Source organism: Lolium rigidum, chromosome 4, assembly GCF_022539505.1.
Source record: "Lolium rigidum isolate FL_2022 chromosome 4, APGP_CSIRO_Lrig_0.1, whole genome shotgun sequence".
Taxonomy (NCBI): domain Eukaryota; kingdom Viridiplantae; phylum Streptophyta; class Magnoliopsida; order Poales; family Poaceae; genus Lolium; species Lolium rigidum.
The window spans coordinates 272640592-272661829 of NC_061511.1; the positions used below are offsets into that span (position 1 = coordinate 272640592).

The 21238-nt window shown below is 41.3% G+C and overlaps 1 protein-coding gene across 3 annotated transcripts; it reads right to left on the bottom strand.

Moving 5' to 3' along the window:
- Positions 1-13576: 13576 nt before the first annotated feature.
- Positions 13577-20728, bottom strand: LOC124707772 (heterogeneous nuclear ribonucleoprotein A/B-like). Of its 3 annotated transcripts, none has more exons than XM_047239465.1 (14): positions 20629-20728; positions 19648-19871; positions 19467-19556; positions 18962-19027; positions 18060-18125; positions 17843-17931; positions 17710-17755; positions 16676-16730; positions 16223-16299; positions 14824-14992; positions 14607-14740; positions 14424-14528; positions 14184-14318; positions 13577-13887 (listed from the first exon to the last, which is right to left on the bottom strand). In XM_047239465.1, the coding sequence occupies exons 2-14, from the start codon at positions 19663-19665 to the stop codon at positions 13810-13812; spliced, it is 1128 nt and encodes a 375-aa protein (XP_047095421.1). In that variant the 5' UTR covers positions 19666-19871; positions 20629-20728; the 3' UTR covers positions 13577-13809. The 3 variants fall into 3 exon arrangements, with proteins under 3 accessions (XP_047095421.1, XP_047095420.1, XP_047095422.1); XM_047239464.1 differs by having other exon boundaries at positions 14824-14995; XM_047239466.1 differs by lacking the exon at positions 19648-19871 and having other exon boundaries at positions 14824-14995; positions 19467-19604; positions 20629-20725.
- Positions 20729-21238: the final 510 nt, after the last annotated feature.

Here is a 21238-nt window from a genome sequence, read left to right on the forward strand (position 1 = left end):
TCAAGGGAGGAACCTGATAAATTTGTCGATGAAGAAGGGGATGCCTTGGGCATCCCCAAGCTTAGATGCTTGAGTCTTCTTGAAATATGCAGGTATGAACCACGGGGGCATCCCCAAGCTTAGACTCTTCACTCTTCTCTTGACCATAGTATATCATCCTCCTCTCTTGACCCTTGAAAACTTCCTCCACACCAAACTCGAAACAACTCATTAGAGGGTTAGTGCACAATAAAAATTAACATGTTCAGAGGTGACACAATCATTCTTAACACTTCTGGACATTGCATAAAGCTACTTGGACATTAATGGAACAAAGAAATTCATCCACCATAGCAAAAGAGGCAATGCGAAATAAAAGGCAGAATCTGTCAAAACAGAACAGTCCGTAAAGATGGATTTTATTGAGGCACCAGACTTGCTCAAATGAAAATTCCCAAATTGAATGAAAGTTGCGTACATATCTGAGGATCACGCACGTAAATTGGCTTAATTTTCTGAGCTACCTACAGGGAGGCAGGTCGAAATTCGTGACAGCAAAGAAATCAGTAATCGCGCCAGTAATCCAAATCTAGTATGAACCTTACTATCAACGACTTTACTTGGCACAACAAAGCACAAAACTAAGATAAGGAGAGGTTGCTACAGTAGTAAACAACTTCCAAGACACAAATACAAAATAAAAGTACTGTAGCAAAATAAACACATGGGTTATCTCCCAAGAAGTGCTTTCTTTATAGCCATTAAGATGGGCTCAGCAGTTTTAATGATGCACTCGCAAGAGATAGTATTTGAAGCAAAAGAGAGCATCAAGAGGCAAATTCAAAACACATTTAAGCCTAACATGCTTCCTATGAAAAGGAATCTTGTAAATAAACAAATTCATGAAGAGCAAAGTAACGAGCATAGGAAGATAAAACAAGTGTAGCTTCAAAAATTTCAGCACATAGAGAGGCATTTTAGTAACATGAAAATTTCTACAACCATATTTTCCTCTCTCATAATAACTTTCAGTAGCATCATGAGCAAACTCAACAATATAACTATCAAATGAAACATTCTTATCATGAGTCTCATGCATAAAATTATTACTCTCCACATAAGCATAATCAGTTTTATTAGTTGTAGTGGGAGCAAATTCAACAAAGTAGCTATCATTATTATTCTCATCATCAAATATAGGAGGCATATTGTAATCATAATCAAATTTATCCTCCATAACAGACGGTACTAAAAGACTACTATCATTATAATCATCATAAATAGGAGGCACGAGTATCATCAAAGTAAATTTCCTCCTCAATGCTTGGTGGACTAAAAAGATCATGCTCATCAAAACCAGCTTCCCCAAGCTTAGAATTTTCCATATCATTAGCAACAATGGTATTCAAAGTATTCATGCTAATATGTTCCATGGGATTTTTAATTTTCGCATCAAACCATCCATGTCTTAAATCAGGAAATAGAATAAGAAGCTCATTGTCGTCCATTATGCCAAACTAGTGTAAACAAGAAACAAAAACATGCAATTGCAGGATCTAAAGGAAATAGCTTCGAGTACTTACAACGGTGAAAATAGCTTAGTAGCCGAGATCCGGAGTGTGAGTACCTTTTACCTTTCCTCCCCGGCAACGGCGCCAGAAAATAGCTTGATGTCTACGCCCCCTCCTTTTCCTGTAGACAGTGTTGGGCCTCCAAGAGCGAGAGGTTTGTAGAACAGCGAGCAAGTTTCCCTTAAGTGGATCACCCAAGGTTTATCGAACTCGGGGAGGAAGAGGTCAAAGATATCCCTCTCATGCAACCCCGCAACCACAAAGCAAGAAGTCTCTTGTGTCCCCAACACACCCAATACAATAGGTGCACTAGTTCGGCGAAGAGATAGTGAGATACAAGTAATATGGATGAGTGTGAGTGGTAATAGCAATCGGAATGAAATATGGCAGCGAGTAAACATTCAACAAAACAGTAAACAAACGGTGATTTGATGCTTGGAAGAAAGGCCCAGGGATTAGACTTTCACTAGTGGACACTCTCAACATTGATCGCATAATAAATAGCTCTTTCTCATATGTGCTACATACACTCTTTTGTTGGATGACAAACACCAGTCGTTGTGTAGGGCTACAAGAGCACCTCAATGCCGGAGTTAACAAGCTCCACAACATTTGATGTTCATATTTAAATAACCTTAGAGCATAATAGATCATTGCAAAATAAACCAAGAACTAACATAGCGCACACACTCGTCCACATTACACTATGAAGGAGGAATAAATCACATCAATACTATCATAATGATAATTAACTCCACAATCTACAAGAGATCATGATCATAGCCTACGACAAGAACCACATGGTGCACACACTAGTCACCTTTACACCATGCAGGAGGAATAGACTACTTTAATAACATCACATGAGTAGCACACAACTAGTAGCGATACAAAGCTCATCATATAGATCTCAATCATGTAAAGCAGCTCATGAGATCATTGTATTGAAGTACATAGGAGAGAGATTAACCACATAGCTACCGGTACAGCCCCGAGCCTCGATGGAGAACTACTCCCTCCTCATGGGAGACAGCAGCGTTGATGGAGATGGCGGTGGTGTCGATGGAGGAGCCTTCCGGGGCACTTCCCCGTCCCGGCGGCGTGCCGGAACGGAGACTCCTGTCCCCCGGATCTTGGCTTCGCGATGGCGGCGGCTCCGGAAGGTTTCTCGTACCGTGGCTTTTCCGTATCGAGGTTTTAGGTCCGGGACCTTTTTATAGGCGAAGAGGCGGCGTCGGAAGGTCAACGGGGCGACGACACCATAAGGCGGCGCGGCCGGGGCCCGGGCCGCGCCGGCCTATCATGCGGGGCCTGTGTGGTCCCCCTCCGGCGACTCTCGGGTGTTCTGGATGCTTCCGGGCAAAATAGGAACCCGGGCGTTGATTTCGTCCAATTCCGAGAATATTTCGTTACTAGGATTTACGAAACCAAAAACAGCGAGAAAACGAGAACCGGCACTTCGGCATCTTGTTAATAGGTTAGTTCCAGAAAATGCACGAATATGACATAAAGTGTGCATAAAACATGTAGATATCATCAATAATGTGGCATGGAACATAAGAAATTATCGATACGTCGGAGACGTATCAATCCTCCGACTACTAAGCTATTTCCTAGCACTGTTGCCGGTCTGTGAGTGCTCGAAGCTATTTCCTTTAGATCCTGCAATTGCATCTTTTTGTTTCTTGTTTTTATTTTCACTAGTTAGGTTTAATGGAAAACAACAACAAAAAAATTAGAGATCTTTATGAACTTTATATTGAATTAGGACATGATGTGTTTGAAGAGAGAATTAAAAAACCCATGGAACTTTGTTTGCAAAATAGTTGTAGCAATGTTATTAGCATGAACTCTTTGAACACTATTATTGCTAATGCTATGGAAAAATTTAAGCTTGGGGAAGCTGGTTTTGATGAGCATGATATTTTTAGTCCCCCAAGCATGGAGGAGAAAATTTACTTTGATGATACTTTGCCTCCCATTTATGATGATTATAATGATAGTGGTATTTTGGTGCCACCTACTATGGAGGATAAATTTTATTATGATTACACCATGCCTGCAATTTATGATGATTACAATGATGGTTGTGATAGTTTTACTCCCACTTTTACTAATAAAATTGATTATGCTTATGTGGAGAGTAATGATACTTTTATGCATGTGAATAAGAATGCTTTATGTGATAGTTATATTGTTGAGTTTGTTCATGATGCTACTGAAAGTTATTATGAGATAGGGAAACATGGTTATATGCATCTTAATAATATTAAGTTTCCCCTCTTTATGTTGAGAATCTTGAAGTTGCGCTTGTTTTGCCTTTCTATGCTTGTTGCGTTATGCTTACATGACTTATTTATTTACAAGATTCCTTTTCATAGAAAGTGGGTTAGACTTTAAAGTGTTTCTTATTTGCCTTTGATGCCCTCTTTTGTTTCAACTCTTATTTCTTGCGAGTGCATCATTAAAATTACTAAGCCCATCTTAATGGCTATAATGAAAGCACTTCTTGGGAGATAACCCATTTTTTTTATTTTGCTACTGTTTTGTTGTGTCTTGGAAGTTGTTACTACTGTACCAACCTCTCCTTATCTTTATTTTATTGCATTGTTGTGCCAAGTAAAGTCTTTGATAGTAAGGTTGATACTAGATTTGGATTACTGCGCAGAAACAGATTTCTTACTGTCACGAAATTGAGCAGCCCCGTCTGTAGGTAACTCAGAAAAATCTGCCAATTTACATGCGTGATCCTCAGATATGTACGCAACTTTCATTCAATTTGAGAATTTTCATCTGAGCAAGTTAAGTGCCCCTGAAAAATTCGTCTTTACGGACTGTTCTGTTTTGACAGATTCTACCTTTTATTTCGCATTGCCTCTTTTGCTATGTTGAATGGATTTTTTTGTTCCATTAACTTTCAGTAGCTTTGTGCAATGTCCAGAAGTGTTAAGAATGATTGTGTCACCTCTGAATATGTGAATTTTTGATTATGCACTAACCCTCTAATGAGTTTGTTTTGAGTTTGGTGTGGAGGAAGTTTTCAAGGGTCAAGAGAGGAGGATGATACAATATGATCAAGAAGAGTGAAAAGTCTAAGCTTGGGGATGCCCCCGTGGTTCATCCCTGCATATTTCAAGAAGACTCAAGCATCTAAGCTTGGGGATGCCCAAGGCATCCCCTTCTTCATCAAAAACTTATCAGGTCACCTCTAGTGAAACTATATTTTTATTCCGTCACATCTTATGTACTTTACTTGGAGCGTCTGTGTGCTTTTATTTTCGTTTTATTATTTTCATTCTTTGAATAAATTCATGCTTATGTGGGAGAGAGACACGCTCCGCTTTTTCATTTGAACACTTGTGTTCTTAGTTTTACTTTTAATGTTCATGGCGAAAGTTAAAAGCTGTTGCATTTATTGCTATTTGGTTGGAAACAGGAAATGCTTCATGTGGTAATTGGTATATGGTCTTGAATAATTCGATACTTGGCAATTGTTTTGATCAATAGATCATGTTTAAGCTCTTGCATCATGTACTTCGCACCTATTAATGAAGAACTACATAGAGCTTGTTAAAATTTGGTTTGCATGATTGGTCTCTCTAGAGTCTAGATATTTTCTGGTTAAGGTGTTTGAACAACAAGGAAGACAGTGTAGAGTCTTATAATGCTTGCAATATGTTCTTATGTAAGTTTTGCTGTACCGGTTTATACTTGTGTTTGCTTCAAACAACCTTGCTAGCCTAAGCCTTGTATTGAGAGGAATTTTTCTCGTGCATCCAAATCCTTGAGCCAAAACCTATGCCATTTGTGTCCACCATACCTACCTACTATGTGGTATTTCTCTGCCATTCCAAAGTAAATTGCTTGAGTGCTACCTTTAAAATTCTATTCTTTGTCTTTGCAATATATAGCTCATGGGAAAATAGCCTTAAAAACTATTGTGGTAAAGAATATGTAGCTTATGTATCTTATTTCTTATAAGTTGCTTGTTGAGCGGTAACCATGTTTCTGGGGACGCCACCAACTATTACACCTTTGTTGAATATCATGTGAGTTGCTATGCATGTTCGTCTTGTCTGAAGTAAGGGTGATTTATCATGATCAAATGGTTTGAGTATGCATATTGTTAGAGAATAACATTGGGCCGCTAACTAAAACCATGAATCATGGTGGAAGTTTCAGTTTGGACATCAATCCTCAATCTCTTATGAGAATATTATTTGTTGTTGAATGCTTATGCATTAAAGAGGAGTCCATTATCTGTTTTCTATGTTGTCCCGATATGAATGTCTAAGTTGAGAATAATCAAAAGCGAGAAATCCAATGCGAACTTTCTCCTTAGACCTTTGTACAGGCGGCATAGAGGTACCCCTTTGTGACACTTGGTTGAAACATATGTTATGCAATGATAATCCATGTAAATCCAAGCTAATTAGGACAAGGTGCAAGCACTATTGGTAATCTATGCATGAGGCTTGCAACTTATAAGATGTCTTATACATAACACATATGATTTATTACTACCGTTGACAAAATTGTTTCTATGTTTTCAAAATGAAAAGCTCTAGCACAAAAAGAGTAATCCATGCTTCCCTCTGTGAAGGGCCTATCTTTTACTTTATGTTGAGTCAGTTTACCTACTTCCTTCTATCTTAGAAGCAAACACTCGTGTCAACTGTGTGCATTGATTCTTACATGTTCACCTATTGCACTTGTTATATTGCTTTATGTTGACAACTATCCATGAGATATACATGTTACAAGTTGAAAGCAATTGCTGAAACTTAATCATCCTTTGTGTTGCTTCAATGCCTTTTACTTTGAATCTATTGCTTTATGAGTTAACTCTTATGCAAGACTTATTGATGCTTGTCTTGAAAGTACTATTCATGAAAAGTCTTTGCTATATGATTCAGTTGTTTAGTCATTATCTTTACCATTGCTTTGAATCACTTCATTCATCTCATATGCTTTGCAATAGTATGATCAAGATTATGTAAGTAGCATGTCACTTCAGAAATTATTCTTGTTATCGTTTACCTACTCGAGGGCGAGTAGGAACTAAGCTTGGGGATGCTTGATACGTCTCCAACGTATCTATAATTTCTGATGTTCGATGCTAGTTTTATGACAATACCTACATGTTTTGTTCACACTTTATATCGTTTTGATGCATTTTCCGGAACTAACCTATTAACGAGATGCCGAAGTCCCAGTTCCTGTTTTCTGCTGTTTTTGGTTTCAGAAATCCTACAAAGGAAATATTCTCGGAATTGGACAAAATTAATGCCCACGATCTTATATTTTACGGAAGCTTCCAGAGAGCCAGAGAGGGACCAGAGGGGAGCCCTGGGAGCCCCACCCCACCTGGCGGCGCGGCCAAGGGGGGGCGCGCCCCCCTATGGTCTGGCTCCACCAGGAATCCTCCGAGGCTGCCCTTCCGCCTACTTAAAGCCTCCGTCGCAAAAACCCTAAAAGAATAAGCCACGATACGAGAAAAGTTCGAGAGCCGCTGCCATCGCGAAGCCAAGATTCGGGGGACAGAAGTCTCTGTTCCGGCACGCCGCCGGGACGGGGAATTGCCCCCGGAAGGCATCTCCATCGACACCACCGCCATCTTCATCGACACTGCTGACTCCTATGATGAGGAGGGAGTAGTTCTCCCCCGGGGCTGAGGGCTCTACCGTAGCTATGTGGTTCATCTCTCTCTCTCATGTGATCTTTATGTGATCATGAGCTTTGTGATCTAGTTGAATATCATCTATGTGCTACTCTAGTTATGTTATTAAACTAGTATATTCCTCCTCCATGATGTAATGTTGACAGTGTGTGCATCATGTAGTATTTGGTATAAGCTATGATTATGATCTCTTGTAGATTATGAAGTTAACTATTACTATGATAGTATTGATGCGATCTATTCCCCCTTTCATAGCCTGACGGTGACAGTGTGCATGCTATGTTAGTACTCGGTCTAAATTGCAATGGTCTATTATGCACTCTAAGGTTACTTAAATATGAACTCCGAATGTTGTGGAGCTTGTTAACTCCGGCTTGAGGGAGCTCTTGTAGCCCTACACAATGAATGGTGTTTGTTATCCAACAAGAGAGTGTAGAGTAGTTTCAGTTATGTGATCAATGTTGAGAGTGTCCACTAGTGAAAGTAGGATCCCTAGGCCTTGTTTCCAAATATCGAAACTCCGTTTATTTACTGTTCTACTGCATGTCTACTTGCTGCCATATTTATTTCAGATTGTTATTACCACTCATATTTATCCATATCACTTGCATCTTTCTATCTCTTCGCCGAACTAGTGCACCTATACATCTGACAAGTGTATTAGGTGTGTTGGGGACACAAGAGACTTCTTGTATCGTAATTGCAGGGTTGCTTGAGAGGGATATCTTTAACCTCTATCTCCCTGAGTTCGATAAACCTTGGGTGATTCACTTAAGGGAAACTTGCTGCTGTTCTACAAACCTCTGCTCTTGGAGGTCCAACACTGTCTACAGGAATAGAAGCGTGCGTAGACATCAGCCCCCACTAGTGCTGCCATTGATTTTTGAAATCGGTCATGTGAGTTTCAGAATTTGATAATGGGCTATGGGCTAAAGATGCCAAAATTCCAGCACTCACTTCTAGGCGCTGGCCAGATGACTCTGAGAACAACCAGGAGGATCCGTGTGTGCCTAGTGAGGCGACACGGGGGAAGGCCCCTTGCTCCTCACCATCGGTGGTTATTCTAGGCGATTTCCTTTCGCCGGCGCTGGAGAGGAGACCCTGGGTGGGTGCTCCCCATGGCCGTGGTAAGCGAACAGCGTTCGCCCCTGGCCACCGCGGTTCCAGATTCTGGGGAAGTGCTGCCGGGACTCTCATTTTTTTTTTCGAAACCTTACCGTAGGACAAAAGCCCCACAACCTCCCACTCTTTATTATATTAAAAAAGAAGAAGAAGAACCATAGGTTCTACAACATCAAAGTAAACAACTTACTATACTAAAAAAAGAAAAGTTAAAAAGGGAAAAAAAGAAAACTATTCAAGATGTTGCCACATTCTAGTGGAGGCTATGTACCCAAGCCATGAGTCTATCCTTCTGTTCTGACTTAAAGCGATGAGCATGAAGGGAAATATCATGTACAAAGTTGCAGCGCTAAGTTGCAAACCTTGGCTGAACCTGTTCAAAAATTCTAGCATTTCTCACTTTCCAAACATGCCAACATGCAAGCACAACCACTTCAGTAAAAAGGCTGTGTTTGACACTTCTTCTCGCCAAACTTGCAGATTCAACCATAGCACAATTTGTACCCCAAGACATTTAAAGATAATCCCAAATCCGCCTACTAAAGTTGCAAATAAAGAAGAGATGATCATGGTCCTCATGAAAGTGACCAGCACATAACACACAATTGTAATTATTTGTGATCATCCAATGCCTTCTCTGAAGCAAATCCTTAGCGTTAAATCTGCCATTTAAGAGTAACCATGCAAACATCTTGATTTTATGATACATTTGTTCTACCATATCCACTTAAATTGTGATTCAACCATGCAAACCTGTATATGTATGTGTAGCTAGCAAGAGAAGTGAGACTGCAGAAAATTCCACAAAGAAACTACATAGTAACTCACTCATAAATTGCAGGCTATTTTAAATCGATGACTAGGGGTAGGCAAAAACATGAACCCTTGAAAACGTGCAACCCTGCTGTTCCTTGTTTAATTAGTTCGTTTCTTTTCACAAATGCAATCCACAGTTCCGCACTTCCCAGCTAGTATAAAAAAAGGGAAATTAGTGGAAACCGTTCAACCCGTCTTTGCACACCGCATGGATGACAGTCACGGTGCCGCGATTTGGTAATTGTCTACCTCTGCAAGATTCTAAGACATAGGTTATTTTTCCAGGGAATTTCAAGACAGAAGAGATCGAGAGAAATTAAAGTTATCTTTGGGCTGGCTCATATGCCCCAGAGGTGAGGCCCTGGAAATTTGGGAGCATTTGGTCTGAGTCCCGTCTATCGCCGCGTGCCAAAAGAACCGACTACAATTCAGTTCATATTGTACACGGACCCGCGGGCGTATTTCTCGTTGGAGACACCAAACTCCCTGTTCTCGAAGGCAACAGGGCGGCCGGTACACCACGGTGCCGTATCTGAAGCGGACTTCCCGATCTTTCCTATTACGGCCATCATATAGTGGCCTCCGAGACAACCCTGCACAAAATGTACCCCAAAACCATCTAGGTATTCCAAATCTCGCGTCTCCAATGGCGCCGGTCCGAAGAAACCCTCGCTTCCGACATGAACCCGATGAGGCCTCGCGGTACGGCCCCGTGCAATCGAAGCCAATAATCCCAACCTATGCTGAAGATCGGAGCATCGCCGGGATAACCATGGAGATGTCCTCGCGCCGGCAGCTTGAGCAGGCGCCAATCTGCGACCGCATCGACAAGCCGCTGTTGCCGATAAAGAGGAGGGCGACGAGCGATTCTAGTAGCAGCGGCTACAGCACCGCCGACGGTTCATTCGTGATTCCATCGAAGAAGAGACGGGTGGAGAGCTGGAGCGATGGCGGCAGCGCAGCCTACGAGTACGACACGGTGACGGTATGTGCTATGGCCGCTTCGCTCCCAGCAGCTGCAGCAGAAGAAACTCACGCACGACGCGATACTGAGCGGAGGCATGCTGTCCGACCAGCGAGGCATGGCCTGGCGGGCATGGAGCGAGCAGAGACGTCCGCGGCCAGGGCGGCGCGAGCGAAGAAGAAGAAGACGACGAACAAGAACAGAGACAAGGTGGCACCGAGGGTTGGCGTCACGTTCGTCCCCTCCAGGCCGCTGAGCCTCAGCGAGGAGCTGAGCCGCCGCCTGGCGGAGCTCGGCGTGGTGGACACGGCCCCGCGGTTCGTGTGCATGAAGACCCTCGGCAAGAGCGACGTGGACGCGTACCAGAACCGGCTGCTCTTCTCGTGCAAGCGCAAATCCATCGAGGGACACCCCATCACCGCCATCGTCGCCCGGAGCCCCAGGGACAGGTACTTGGTCCACGAGCACGAGCCCGGGCTGCGCGTCAGCGCCATCGACGGCCGTGGCATGGAGTTCGAGGTCAAGCTCAGGTACCTCTACTCCAACTTCGCCTACCGCTTCATCGGTGAGTGGGGCCGCTTCGTGGCGGAGCACAACCTGCTTGACGCATTCAAGAAAGGCCGCCGTGTCGAGGTGGAGCTCTGGGCGTTCCGGTCGCCGCGGCTGGTCGGGCAGCCCGTCCTTGAAGACGAGGAGAAGCGGAAGCTAGTCGAGGGACTCAAGGATCATCCCAATGGCGCCCTCGGCCTAATCTTCCTGCCTTACGTGGACGGCCGTCGCGCCGAGGAACTCGCCCTACCTTACGTGGACGACGGCCATGGCGCCGCCGAGGAACTCGCCGTACCTTACGTGGACGACGCCCATGGCACCGACGAGGAAGAGCGTGCACCGCCGGTACATGAGACGAAGAGACACGCACCGACCAAGCTGGTACACAGGACGAAGAGGCAGATACCAACCAAGGTGGTACATGGAACGAAGAAGCTTGAAGATCATGTGAGCGCGAATAGGGGTCAGGCTGTGGGGCGTATGATTACGATCGAGGAGATGATTAGGACTGATGGGCCGAAAAGAGCGGGTGCATGCGTGGGGCTGCTGAAGCTAGCAAACTATTTTCGTCAACAAAACAGGCACAGGCGCACAGCCCTGAAAATGCCGCTATAAAGCTGCGCAGCTAACCCCTCCGCCGGCAGATTGCATAATGCTGGTCCAGTAACATATAGAAATTCCTACTTTTTACTTTCCTCTTTATGTCAAAATATAGTGTCTCTAAATTATTTTAAAGTCAAACCATGTAAACTTTGACTAAATTTAAATCAAAAGATATTCAACATTTAGAATTTCGAATCAATACCATTAGATTCATTATAAAGTACTCCCTCCGTCCCAAAATGTAAGGCCTATAATGATTAGTCAAAAGTCAACATTTTTAAAAGTTTGACCAAGTTTATACACAAAATACATGAATAGATTCACCATAAAATATATTTTCTTAATATGTCCATTCAATATTGTAGATGTAAATATATTTTTCTAAATATTTGATCAAAGTTAGTAAAGTTTAACTTTTGACCAGTCCTTAGACGCCTTACATTTTAGGACAGAGGGAGTATATTTTAATATTGTATACATTAAGTATTGTAGTTATAGATATTCTTTAATAAATTTAGTCAAAGCTAGTACATTTTGATTTTTGCGGAAAATAATCTGCACTATAGTATGGCAAAGAGGAAGTAGTTTCTTGTCATACCCTATTAAACTGTTTAGTTTACACTACATACTCGGAAGTGTTGTGCTGGCACCTAGGAGCATATGCTCTCAGTTTTTAAATCTTATTTTAAATGCATTTTCAAAATATTGAAAAAATTGGACACAATTTAATGGGTACATCTCGAAATTCTACACGTTCACAAAGTGGTTCCACGGAAGACCGACAATTTTAGTGTCATGTGCAAAAAAAAAAGGTGTAAAAAGGGGTTGAGTACGTGACGTTTTTTTATCTTTTTCGCACAAGTCATAAAAAATATCGTTTTTTCGCAAAACTTGTTGTGCGCGCGTACAATATCGATATGTAAGTGGGAAAAAATTTGTTTAAATTTTTGACATTTCAAAATGTTTTTTATGGTAGCAAGAGTACATGCTCCCATGTACCGAATTGAATTCTACGTCTCACTATGAATATTTTAAGACAATATAATGATGCATTTTCTCTCCCTTTTCCTGGCTCCCGGAAACGCGCAGCTAGCGTGTGTCTCTCCTGGCCTGTTACGCGTAAGGGCATTTTCAACGGATCAATGTATTTTAGGCACTATTTGTGTTTGTTTGTGTTGGGTGCGAACACGAAAATACTAACGTTGTCCGTATACGTCTGCCCCTATTCCAGCAACAGGGCATATTTTTTACCCAAAAGTCAGGTCATATGGGTCATGTAATAATTAGGGAGGAGAGATGGTGAGATGTCTTTTGCCTGAGCACATAAAAAGTGTATTAGTTACGCAAGGAGAGAGAGGACCAGCCAGGCCATGCGGATAGAGGGCATGTGTATTCGTGACGCAAATTTAACCATGTTTTTGGATGAAGGTCAATTTACATCAGGAGATTATTTTTTGTCCGTTGTTGAACACCGCTGGAGATTCCTTAGGCTGGTCATAGTGTCATTTATTATATTGTAGACTTATCATGTCTAGAAATGTGTGATGTTATGGTACTACCTCCATACCGGTTTATAAGGGTATTACGCATTTCAAGAAAAAAAAAAGATTAACTATAAATTTGGTCAAAAAAATATGAGATACATGCCACAAAAATTATACCATTGGATTCATATTCAAAAGAAGTTTCCAGTAATATAATTTTTGTGATATACATCTTATATTTGTTGACTAAATTAGTAGTCAGTTTTATCTCGAAATGCATAATACCCCTGTAAACCGGTATGGAGGAAGTAACATAGCTATTACCACCTCACTCTATTTCTTTATTTATTGACACGCTATGCCACCAAAATATCTTAAAATATGTGATGTTATTATCTATCTTACCCTTCGCTGAGGTACGTCGTCGTTTTAATTAGCGTGGCCGCGTGGGCCAAATGAATGATTAATATTTCCTTGAATTAAATAATGTACGTGCGCGGTGGGTGCTGAGTCGATGGATGGATGCGAGTCAGTGAGTCTGGTCTGCCTCCCGTCCATCGCCGCGACGCGGCCTGCCAAAAGAACCGAACTCAGTTCGTATGGTACACGATCCAACTTCCGGCCAGCTCCCTGTCCTTCATCTGCATCAACACCCTCAGCAAGAGCTACGTGGACGCGAACAAGAACAGCGGAGCATCCACAGCAACGCTGGAGAAGGGAACGGAAATAGGGATTTTGTAACTAGAATTAGGAAATACGTAGCCAGATGCTTTGAGATTCATTTTTCCAGGTGTCAAACCCATAACTTGTCTAGCCATGGGAGCATACGACCCATAGGATTTTCTTCCCAAGCCCAAGAAAACGTGTTGCCAATATCCTGAGCAAGATAAGTGGACATAACAATACACGACCCTACTAGCATCCAGACAGCAGAATATCCTTGTACACTCCCATTTTTCTCAGTATGATATAAATAGTCGTATTTTTTCACGTTAAAAATCCCGTCGCACGATGCTCTGCTACAAGCTCCAAGAAGATGCCTCAGTACGGTCTGTACCGTGGATGTACTCTTGACCTGCTGCTGCTGCTGCCGCTGCCTCCACTGGGACCATAACCATACTGAAACATAAGAAATATTTGTTAGAGATATCATAACTCACCATTGATCACCGCAAAAACCGACTGACATCATTTTAAAGCCTATTCCAAAAAACAAAAACAAAAACGAGACCAGCCAGGACTAGCCCTGGTGGCGTATTTTTATAGAAGAAACTCACTCGGGTGAGATACCAGAAATTTGATCCTGACAGGACTCGAACCCTGGTCAGCAGGGATTTTAAAGCCTATTCCACTTCATATATATAATAAGCAAAACAGAAAAAACAGAAACATCTTTCGCACTGGTGTCTACTTACATCATAACCAAGACTGCCGGAGAACTGGCCATAAGACAGCATTGGGCCATAAGCTCCATATGGCCCTGGCGGTTCCATGTAACCGCCTCCTCTCGAGCCGCCACCCTCAACTGGTTCGGCTGAGTCTACAGCAACCTGGGAAAAAAAAGGCAGATCAATGAAATAATTTTCGTACAACTTTTTGGCTGGGACGAACATATGCACAGATTAAGCTGAGGCAGTGGCTCGTAATTATCTCACCTCCTGTCCCAGAATTTCATGACTTCTTCGTGCTACACGATCTGCTACACCATCTTCAGCAAAAGTAACAAAACCAAAACCACGGTGGCCACTTCTTTTAGGATCCTACAAATAGCACTAGGCTTGGTAAGCTGTCAAAACATTTAGAGCATTACCAGCAATGATGGACAGAGCCAAACCTACCTTTGGGATGTAAGCATCCACGATTCTGCCAAATCGACCAAAGTAGTCCCATAAATCATCAGTATTTGCTTCTTGGGGAAGTCTACCAATAAATATCTTTTTGCTTGTTGCAACGGGCTCATGTAAGTACCCTCCTAGCCAATTTCGATGCAATATTCCGGCACAATCAATTGCTTTCAAGTCAAATATCAGACAAAGAATAGAGCTTAAGACTTACTTCCATAAGCAGGTCCAGGATGATCATACAGTGTTGGTACACCCAGAGTTGCGTATCTGGTAGCAGCTGTAATGTATGCATTGTATGAACCATAACCACCATCACCATGCGCGGCTCTCCTTCCATCACCATGCGCCGCTCTCCTTGGAGGGTGTCTCACATCTTCATCCTGCTACGTAGTGGGGAAAAGAAAGATCATAAGTTGGATAATTATCACACTAGTGCAAGGTTATCAATGTCCTGATCCTTTATCTCTCTAATCAAATAACACTTTATCTGAAAATTCATGTACATCTGTGCAGTATTCAAACAGCTCTGTTCAGCAATTATTGTGATTATGTCTGGGATTCAACAAGCCATAGATCCTGCGGACCAACACTTGCAAACAATTTAGTACTCCCTCTGTCCCAAAATGTAAGGTGCCTAAGCTTTAGTCAAGAGTCAACATATTTTAAGTTTGACCAAATTTATACGTAAAAATATAAACATTCACAATGCCAAATCAATATCAATAGATTCACCAGAAAGTATAGTTTCTCAAAATGTCCATTTGATATTGTAGATATCCATATTTTTTGTATAAACTTGGTTAAACTTAGAAGATGTTGACTTTTGGCTAAAGCTTAGGCACCTTACATTTTGGGACAGAGGGAGTATTTAGTATCTGTTTATGCACTTCATATGATTTCATATTGCCTCCATTTTTCAGTACAAAAGAACTGTTATTGAAAATATTACTCCCCCCGTTCCTAGATGTAAGGTGTATAGTTTTTTGAGAAAAAAATCCAAAATATAAGGTATATTGTGTTGTGCAACCTGTGTGGACATTTTTTTAGGGATTTGATTGTGTTAGCTTATCTTCTGAAAACTCCTCTATTTTCTCCATGTCAATTATCCGGGGTCAATCCTGCCAAAATCCTGTGTAATTTTCCCTCCACATGTGTTTCTTAATTTCCGTGCCAAAACTATACACTTTATAGCTAGGAACGGAGGGAGTATCACTTATGGTTGTTAGAAGCTATAGTTTCTTCGATAATTCTACTATTATAACTTCCATTGAAAATCATAGACCTATCTTAGCCTTGGCAAACAATTTCTTGACATTTAACTTTGTTCGGCTTTGTGCATACATTGCAATAGAATTTAATAGTCAAAGTTGCATTTTGAAGACTGTTCCCATATAACCATTTTTCAAGCGCTAAAGGGAGTAATTTGGTAGGGGCGTGCACACAATTTGATATTATAACCTGGTTCAGCTCAACCCGAAAGCAGGTCTTTCCTAGTATTCCAATTGGTGTCAACCTCGGTTTGTAGAATCTAGTTCAAGTACTAGAGAAATAGAGATGGCATGTACAAACTGATACTACATGCATTCAGAGCTAAGAAAAATAGAATGTACCTTGGGAGTTGCACGGTCAACAACAACAGTCGTACCATCAAACTCATGGGTTTCTTGCATAAGATTGTCCACACATTCTACAAATTACAAATCAAAGTTACAAACCAAAGGTACACAATTTGTTGAAGAATACTATATTTACTAGTAGAAAAGCAAATGCAAGTTCCAAGCATAATTTAGGAATATAATTTCAAAATTAAAAACAAATCCTAGTCCATGCAAAGTAGATGAGCACACATGCATAAGAATGATAGATCTTAGATCTGAGTCAAAACTCCAGTTACGACACAGACAAGAACCAGTTAGAAAATGTAAACTGGGTGGCTTGCAAGCACCACCGCCATACTGCAAGTAGTATGAATGCAAATGTTTTCATCACATGGAAGACCAAATCCTTAGTTTAATATGAGCTGACCAACGTATCACGCCTCTTACAAGATTCTATACACATACCAGCACTCCGGAAAGTGACAAACCCAATTCCACGATGGTCTTTTGAACCCAATTCCTGCATGCGATAGGAGGGAGAACACAATTTACATTAGCAGAAGCTAAGCATGTCGACTCAAACTGCATTCTCTGTAAAATTATTTGGCCATAATAATCATGAAATTGTTGCATCAAACAAGTAGCCAGCACACAAAAAATCAGGTATGTACAACAGTACAGGGACTAGAAAACTACAAATATTAGGAATGTGCAGTTCCAATTTCAACCATCTTGCCTATTCTAACTGGAGTGGTGCAAGCAAGCTGACCAGGCTCCTTAATCGGCTGTATGAATACACAGGTGTCTAGCAGTAGAATATTCTTTAAGTTTTATCCCTCTTCCACGTTAACCACAATAATTTGGTTTCATTATATTAGATATCAAAGTTTCAAGAATAGAAGAAAATATATTCTAACTTCTAAAGAAAATTGTCCAGAAAATCCATAGTTCTGGGTGATTATATCTTCAGCAGTTCACACTTGACAAAGTAAGGCAAAGTGTCCAAACTATTTTTAATGGATGTATTGAAAGTAGCTTCACCATATTATAACATGTTTATGTTTATGCATTACAATTGTTGAAGTATGTCAAATTCTTGAACAGCATTAACTTCAATTGTCAGCCAGGAAAAAACTACACCCAATGTTCTTAGGTATTTGCCTCATTTGAGTGTTCATAAATTGCCAGGAAAGATGTCCAGTTACTAAGTATTTGGAGAACTTTACTGTGAAAAGTATCCTTCACTAAGACACTCCACTATCTCACAAATATTACCTAAAACGATTAATACACTCTGGAAAAAGAAAAGAAAAAGGTTTCAGGTCTTAATAGAAACCGAAATTAACATGTAACATGCAGAAATTGATGCCAATCTGCAACTATTTTAGGTTTGAATGTTTGATTGAGTAAATAAAACAGCACAAAACCAAAATAGATGACGGCACTTAGATCCAGAATATTATCTCAATGCAGTCTCACAACAGTTTTAACTTCCTCACCTTGGGCATATAAAGATCTGTTATTTCTCCAAAAGTTTGAAAATGCCTGTTGAAACAATGTCATCGCTTAGATAAGATCACATATTGAATGATGCATAAATCAACAACTACAAAAATGTGTACTGGACATCACCTGCGAAACATTGCCTCATCCACAGACTGTGGAATTCGAGCAACAAATATCCTGGTAGCTTTCTTGTTTCCTGGAGGTCGCATTTCTTCCTGTGTTCAGAACTCATCACATCATTACCAAAAAAAGGCAAAACAAGCTAATGCCTGGCACTGAAGAACTGTTGTATGTTGCATATGGAAGATGAGGTCTGAATTTTGAAGTCATCTGTAATATTTACCTTGGGAGTTGCTATCTTCACTTCCAGAGTTCGGTCTCCAAGAATATGCTCGGAGTTCACGACATTCTAAAAAAACATCCACAGAGAATGAGACATATATAACGGACAGAAAAAAATATCCATAATTAAACTAGCCAAAGATGTCATTCTATCATTTCCTAGTTGCTTTCTCCCAATTTTCTTCATTCAGTTGACTAGAGAATGACAAGGACAGAGACAATTTTATTGCTTTACTCATAAATCTCACTATGCTTCAGGCATATCGTAGATGGCTAGCACACTGATCAAGAACTATCAATAACTTCACCACTTCCAACTATAGAAAATGTTAACACCTTATGTGCTTGCCTGCCCTATCAAACACACCTTCTAAAGCATGTATACAAACTGCTTGGTTACATATGGACCTCGATATAATGCAATCGAATACACGTAATCATATCCATACCTATCAAATATAGTGATAGTTTAACATTTACCATTTACACTTATTTGTGGTATTAAGCAATAAGCATGATTGGTTTGGGAGAAGCAATAGCAGGTATTGAATGACTATTTGCCCATTTATTCAAATGCTTCATATTCATATCCTGATTGGCACGCCGCATTACAATTTATAAAAAGTAATTTTCTGTTATAGAAGACAAAATGAAAGATACTATAAGAGAATGTTCAAGCTGAGGAGAATCTCTCACAAAGTAGGGACCAACTAGAGGTACAATATACAACCACAAGATAGTCAGGTAAAAACAAAATAGCTATGTTGGCAAAAGGCAATGTGAAGTTTAGTTGCATACATTGTCAGGCAATATGAAATGTAAAGAGAAGCATATGTCATTTGTCGAAGTGTACATTACCATTTGCTAATGGCCTAACAAACAGAAGGGATTTCATATTATTACCTTTGCATCCTCTACAGACGAAAATGTCACGTATCCAAAACCACGAGATCGACCAGATGAGCGATCCTGACATTTTGTATAGGTAGAGAATATGTTGGAAAATTAGCAACAAAATACCATCGGAAAACGAACAATAATTATGTAGCTGAGAGCTAGGAAAGGAAAGTGCAGTTGGAGAATGATTTAAAAAAATAAGTCAAACATGATTGGAATGAAAATAATGTGTCTTTCAAAAAAATCCCTATTAAGTACTCCATCCCTTCCATAATATTTGGCATGGTTTTAGTTCAAATTTGAACTAAAACCACAAACATATGGAACAGAGGAAGTAGAACAATTGGGAGATAGAAGACATGCTATCAATGAGACAAGAGGGAGTTCAGGTTTTAATGTTACAGGATGGAAAATATGACTTACTTAAACACATGTACTGAAACTTAAGAGATGGCGCAAGAAAGAGTGTGCCTCTTATCGAAATTATTGAGCACGTTGAATTGTCACAAACCTTCATAACGATGCAGTCATCCAGGGGGCCAAACTTGGTCATGTACTCTTTTAATCCTTCGGTATCGACATCCCAGGGGATTCCAAGAACCTAAGGGCATGAAGTGGTCACCCCCGTTACTCCTGGTGGAAGGCATCCCTAAAACAGATCTCATGAAATAAAAAAAGGATTAGCAACTAACCACAAGCTTTGAAGCCATGCTATCACTACGCAGCTCTCTTGTTGTTCTCAGGCCAAGAAAACTCCCGGTCTATATTCCTTCAGCAGCAAGCACGGAGATTTAACCCTGGATCCCTCTCAAGCTATATGTCGAAAGGAAAAGGCTCCCAAGTCTGAGACTCTCCCTCACTCTTGACGCTGAATTGGCGACCTCCACTCTTTATCTCACTCAGCTCACAGTAGTAACTAGTAAAACAATGGTAAAAGTCACTCGATTAGTACTTCAATATCTAGGACACGAAGAACAGAAGAAGCTCTTTTTTGTAATTACTCTTCTACGGTACAATACAGAGAACAACTAAAACACAGGGTAACGTAGGTGTTGCTTGATCTCACACTAATTGTAATACTCTAGCATGAAGATTTCATCAATCAAACTTCAAGGGTGATACAGTGTCTCCCAGGTGAGGGCAAGATTGTGTGCTGGCACACCAGAAGTGGTGAGTCGTTGGATGGAAAACAACCTCATGCCTCAGAACCAAATGACCGGGAGTGGTAGAGACCGCAGGAACGCGATGGAACGGAAACGGCGATGGCTAAGGGGACACACTGTGAGAGGCGGGGGAGTGTTTGGGGTGGGATTGAGGCGTCGGTGGTGACGCTAAGGTACGCCACGGCGGCAGATGTAGTGCACGGTGGTGGATTAAAGGAGAGATTTTTGTAGGTCAGGACCCGGGAGGAAGAGGGAACCAACGTGCTTACGGGGATAGGGCTAGAGTTCGACTCTAGATGGATGAATATATGGATAATCTTCAAAACTTCGCCCCGACGAAACACAATTTCCAAATCGAGGGCTCATCAAGCCAAGCAAGTTATGGAAAACCTAAATCTCGAACGAATTGCTCCCAAGATAGGACGAGGAAGAGGCTGAATTCCGGCACAGGGAACGGACCTGCTACATCTCGTGGAAGGAAGAGAGGGGAGGTGTAACATAGAGGCGCACCTCGACGAAGACGGAGAAGATTTCGGCGGCGGAGAGGTGGATGCCTCGGCGCAGGAATCGCCCTCGCGAGAGAAGAGGGTCGGGGAGCAGATTTGTGTCCTTGTCAGGAAAAAGAACCAGCTTATGGATTCATCCTGTGGCTTATGTGCATTCGAGTCCTCCGTAAGATGGGGCATTTGCAGTCTACCCCAAAAAAATTGTTCTTACCAGCATTTTGTACCCTGTTTCGTGTAGGGATTGATAGAGTAAAATAATACGGAGCAAATCATTTTTTTTTTTGACAGAATACGGAGCAAATCATTAGTCACTAAACTTAACTCTTATGCGCGCCTCCATCACCTTACACGCATATACACGAAATACGGTCACCAAAGACATACGCCTATCCTATTCAACGTCATTGCTCAATGTATCTCCTTGTATTTGATGACATGGTGGTCGTTGGTCACTGAACTTCATCGAGGGGGTTAAGTGCAAAACATTAACAGTTACTAAAGACCCTTGCTCTCCGTGCGAAATCAAACCAGAACTTTCCCTCTACGCGCATTGAAACCCTGGTTACCCACGCTACCAACGGATCTCTGCAAGCTCGTCATGCTCTTATTTGTGT

What these genes read in the sequence shown, in the direction of transcription:
- LOC124707772 (XM_047239464.1), bottom strand. An exon ending in TGAAGATAGCAACTCCCAAG is followed by an intron (nt 17,932 to 18,059) that starts GTAAATATTACA and finishes TTCTGAACACAG; the next exon opens with GAAGAAATGCGACCTCCAGG. An exon ending in GATGAGGCAATGTTTCGCAG is followed by an intron (nt 17,756 to 17,842) that starts GTGATGTCCAGT and finishes TTGTTTCAACAG; the next exon opens with GCATTTTCAAACTTTTGGAG.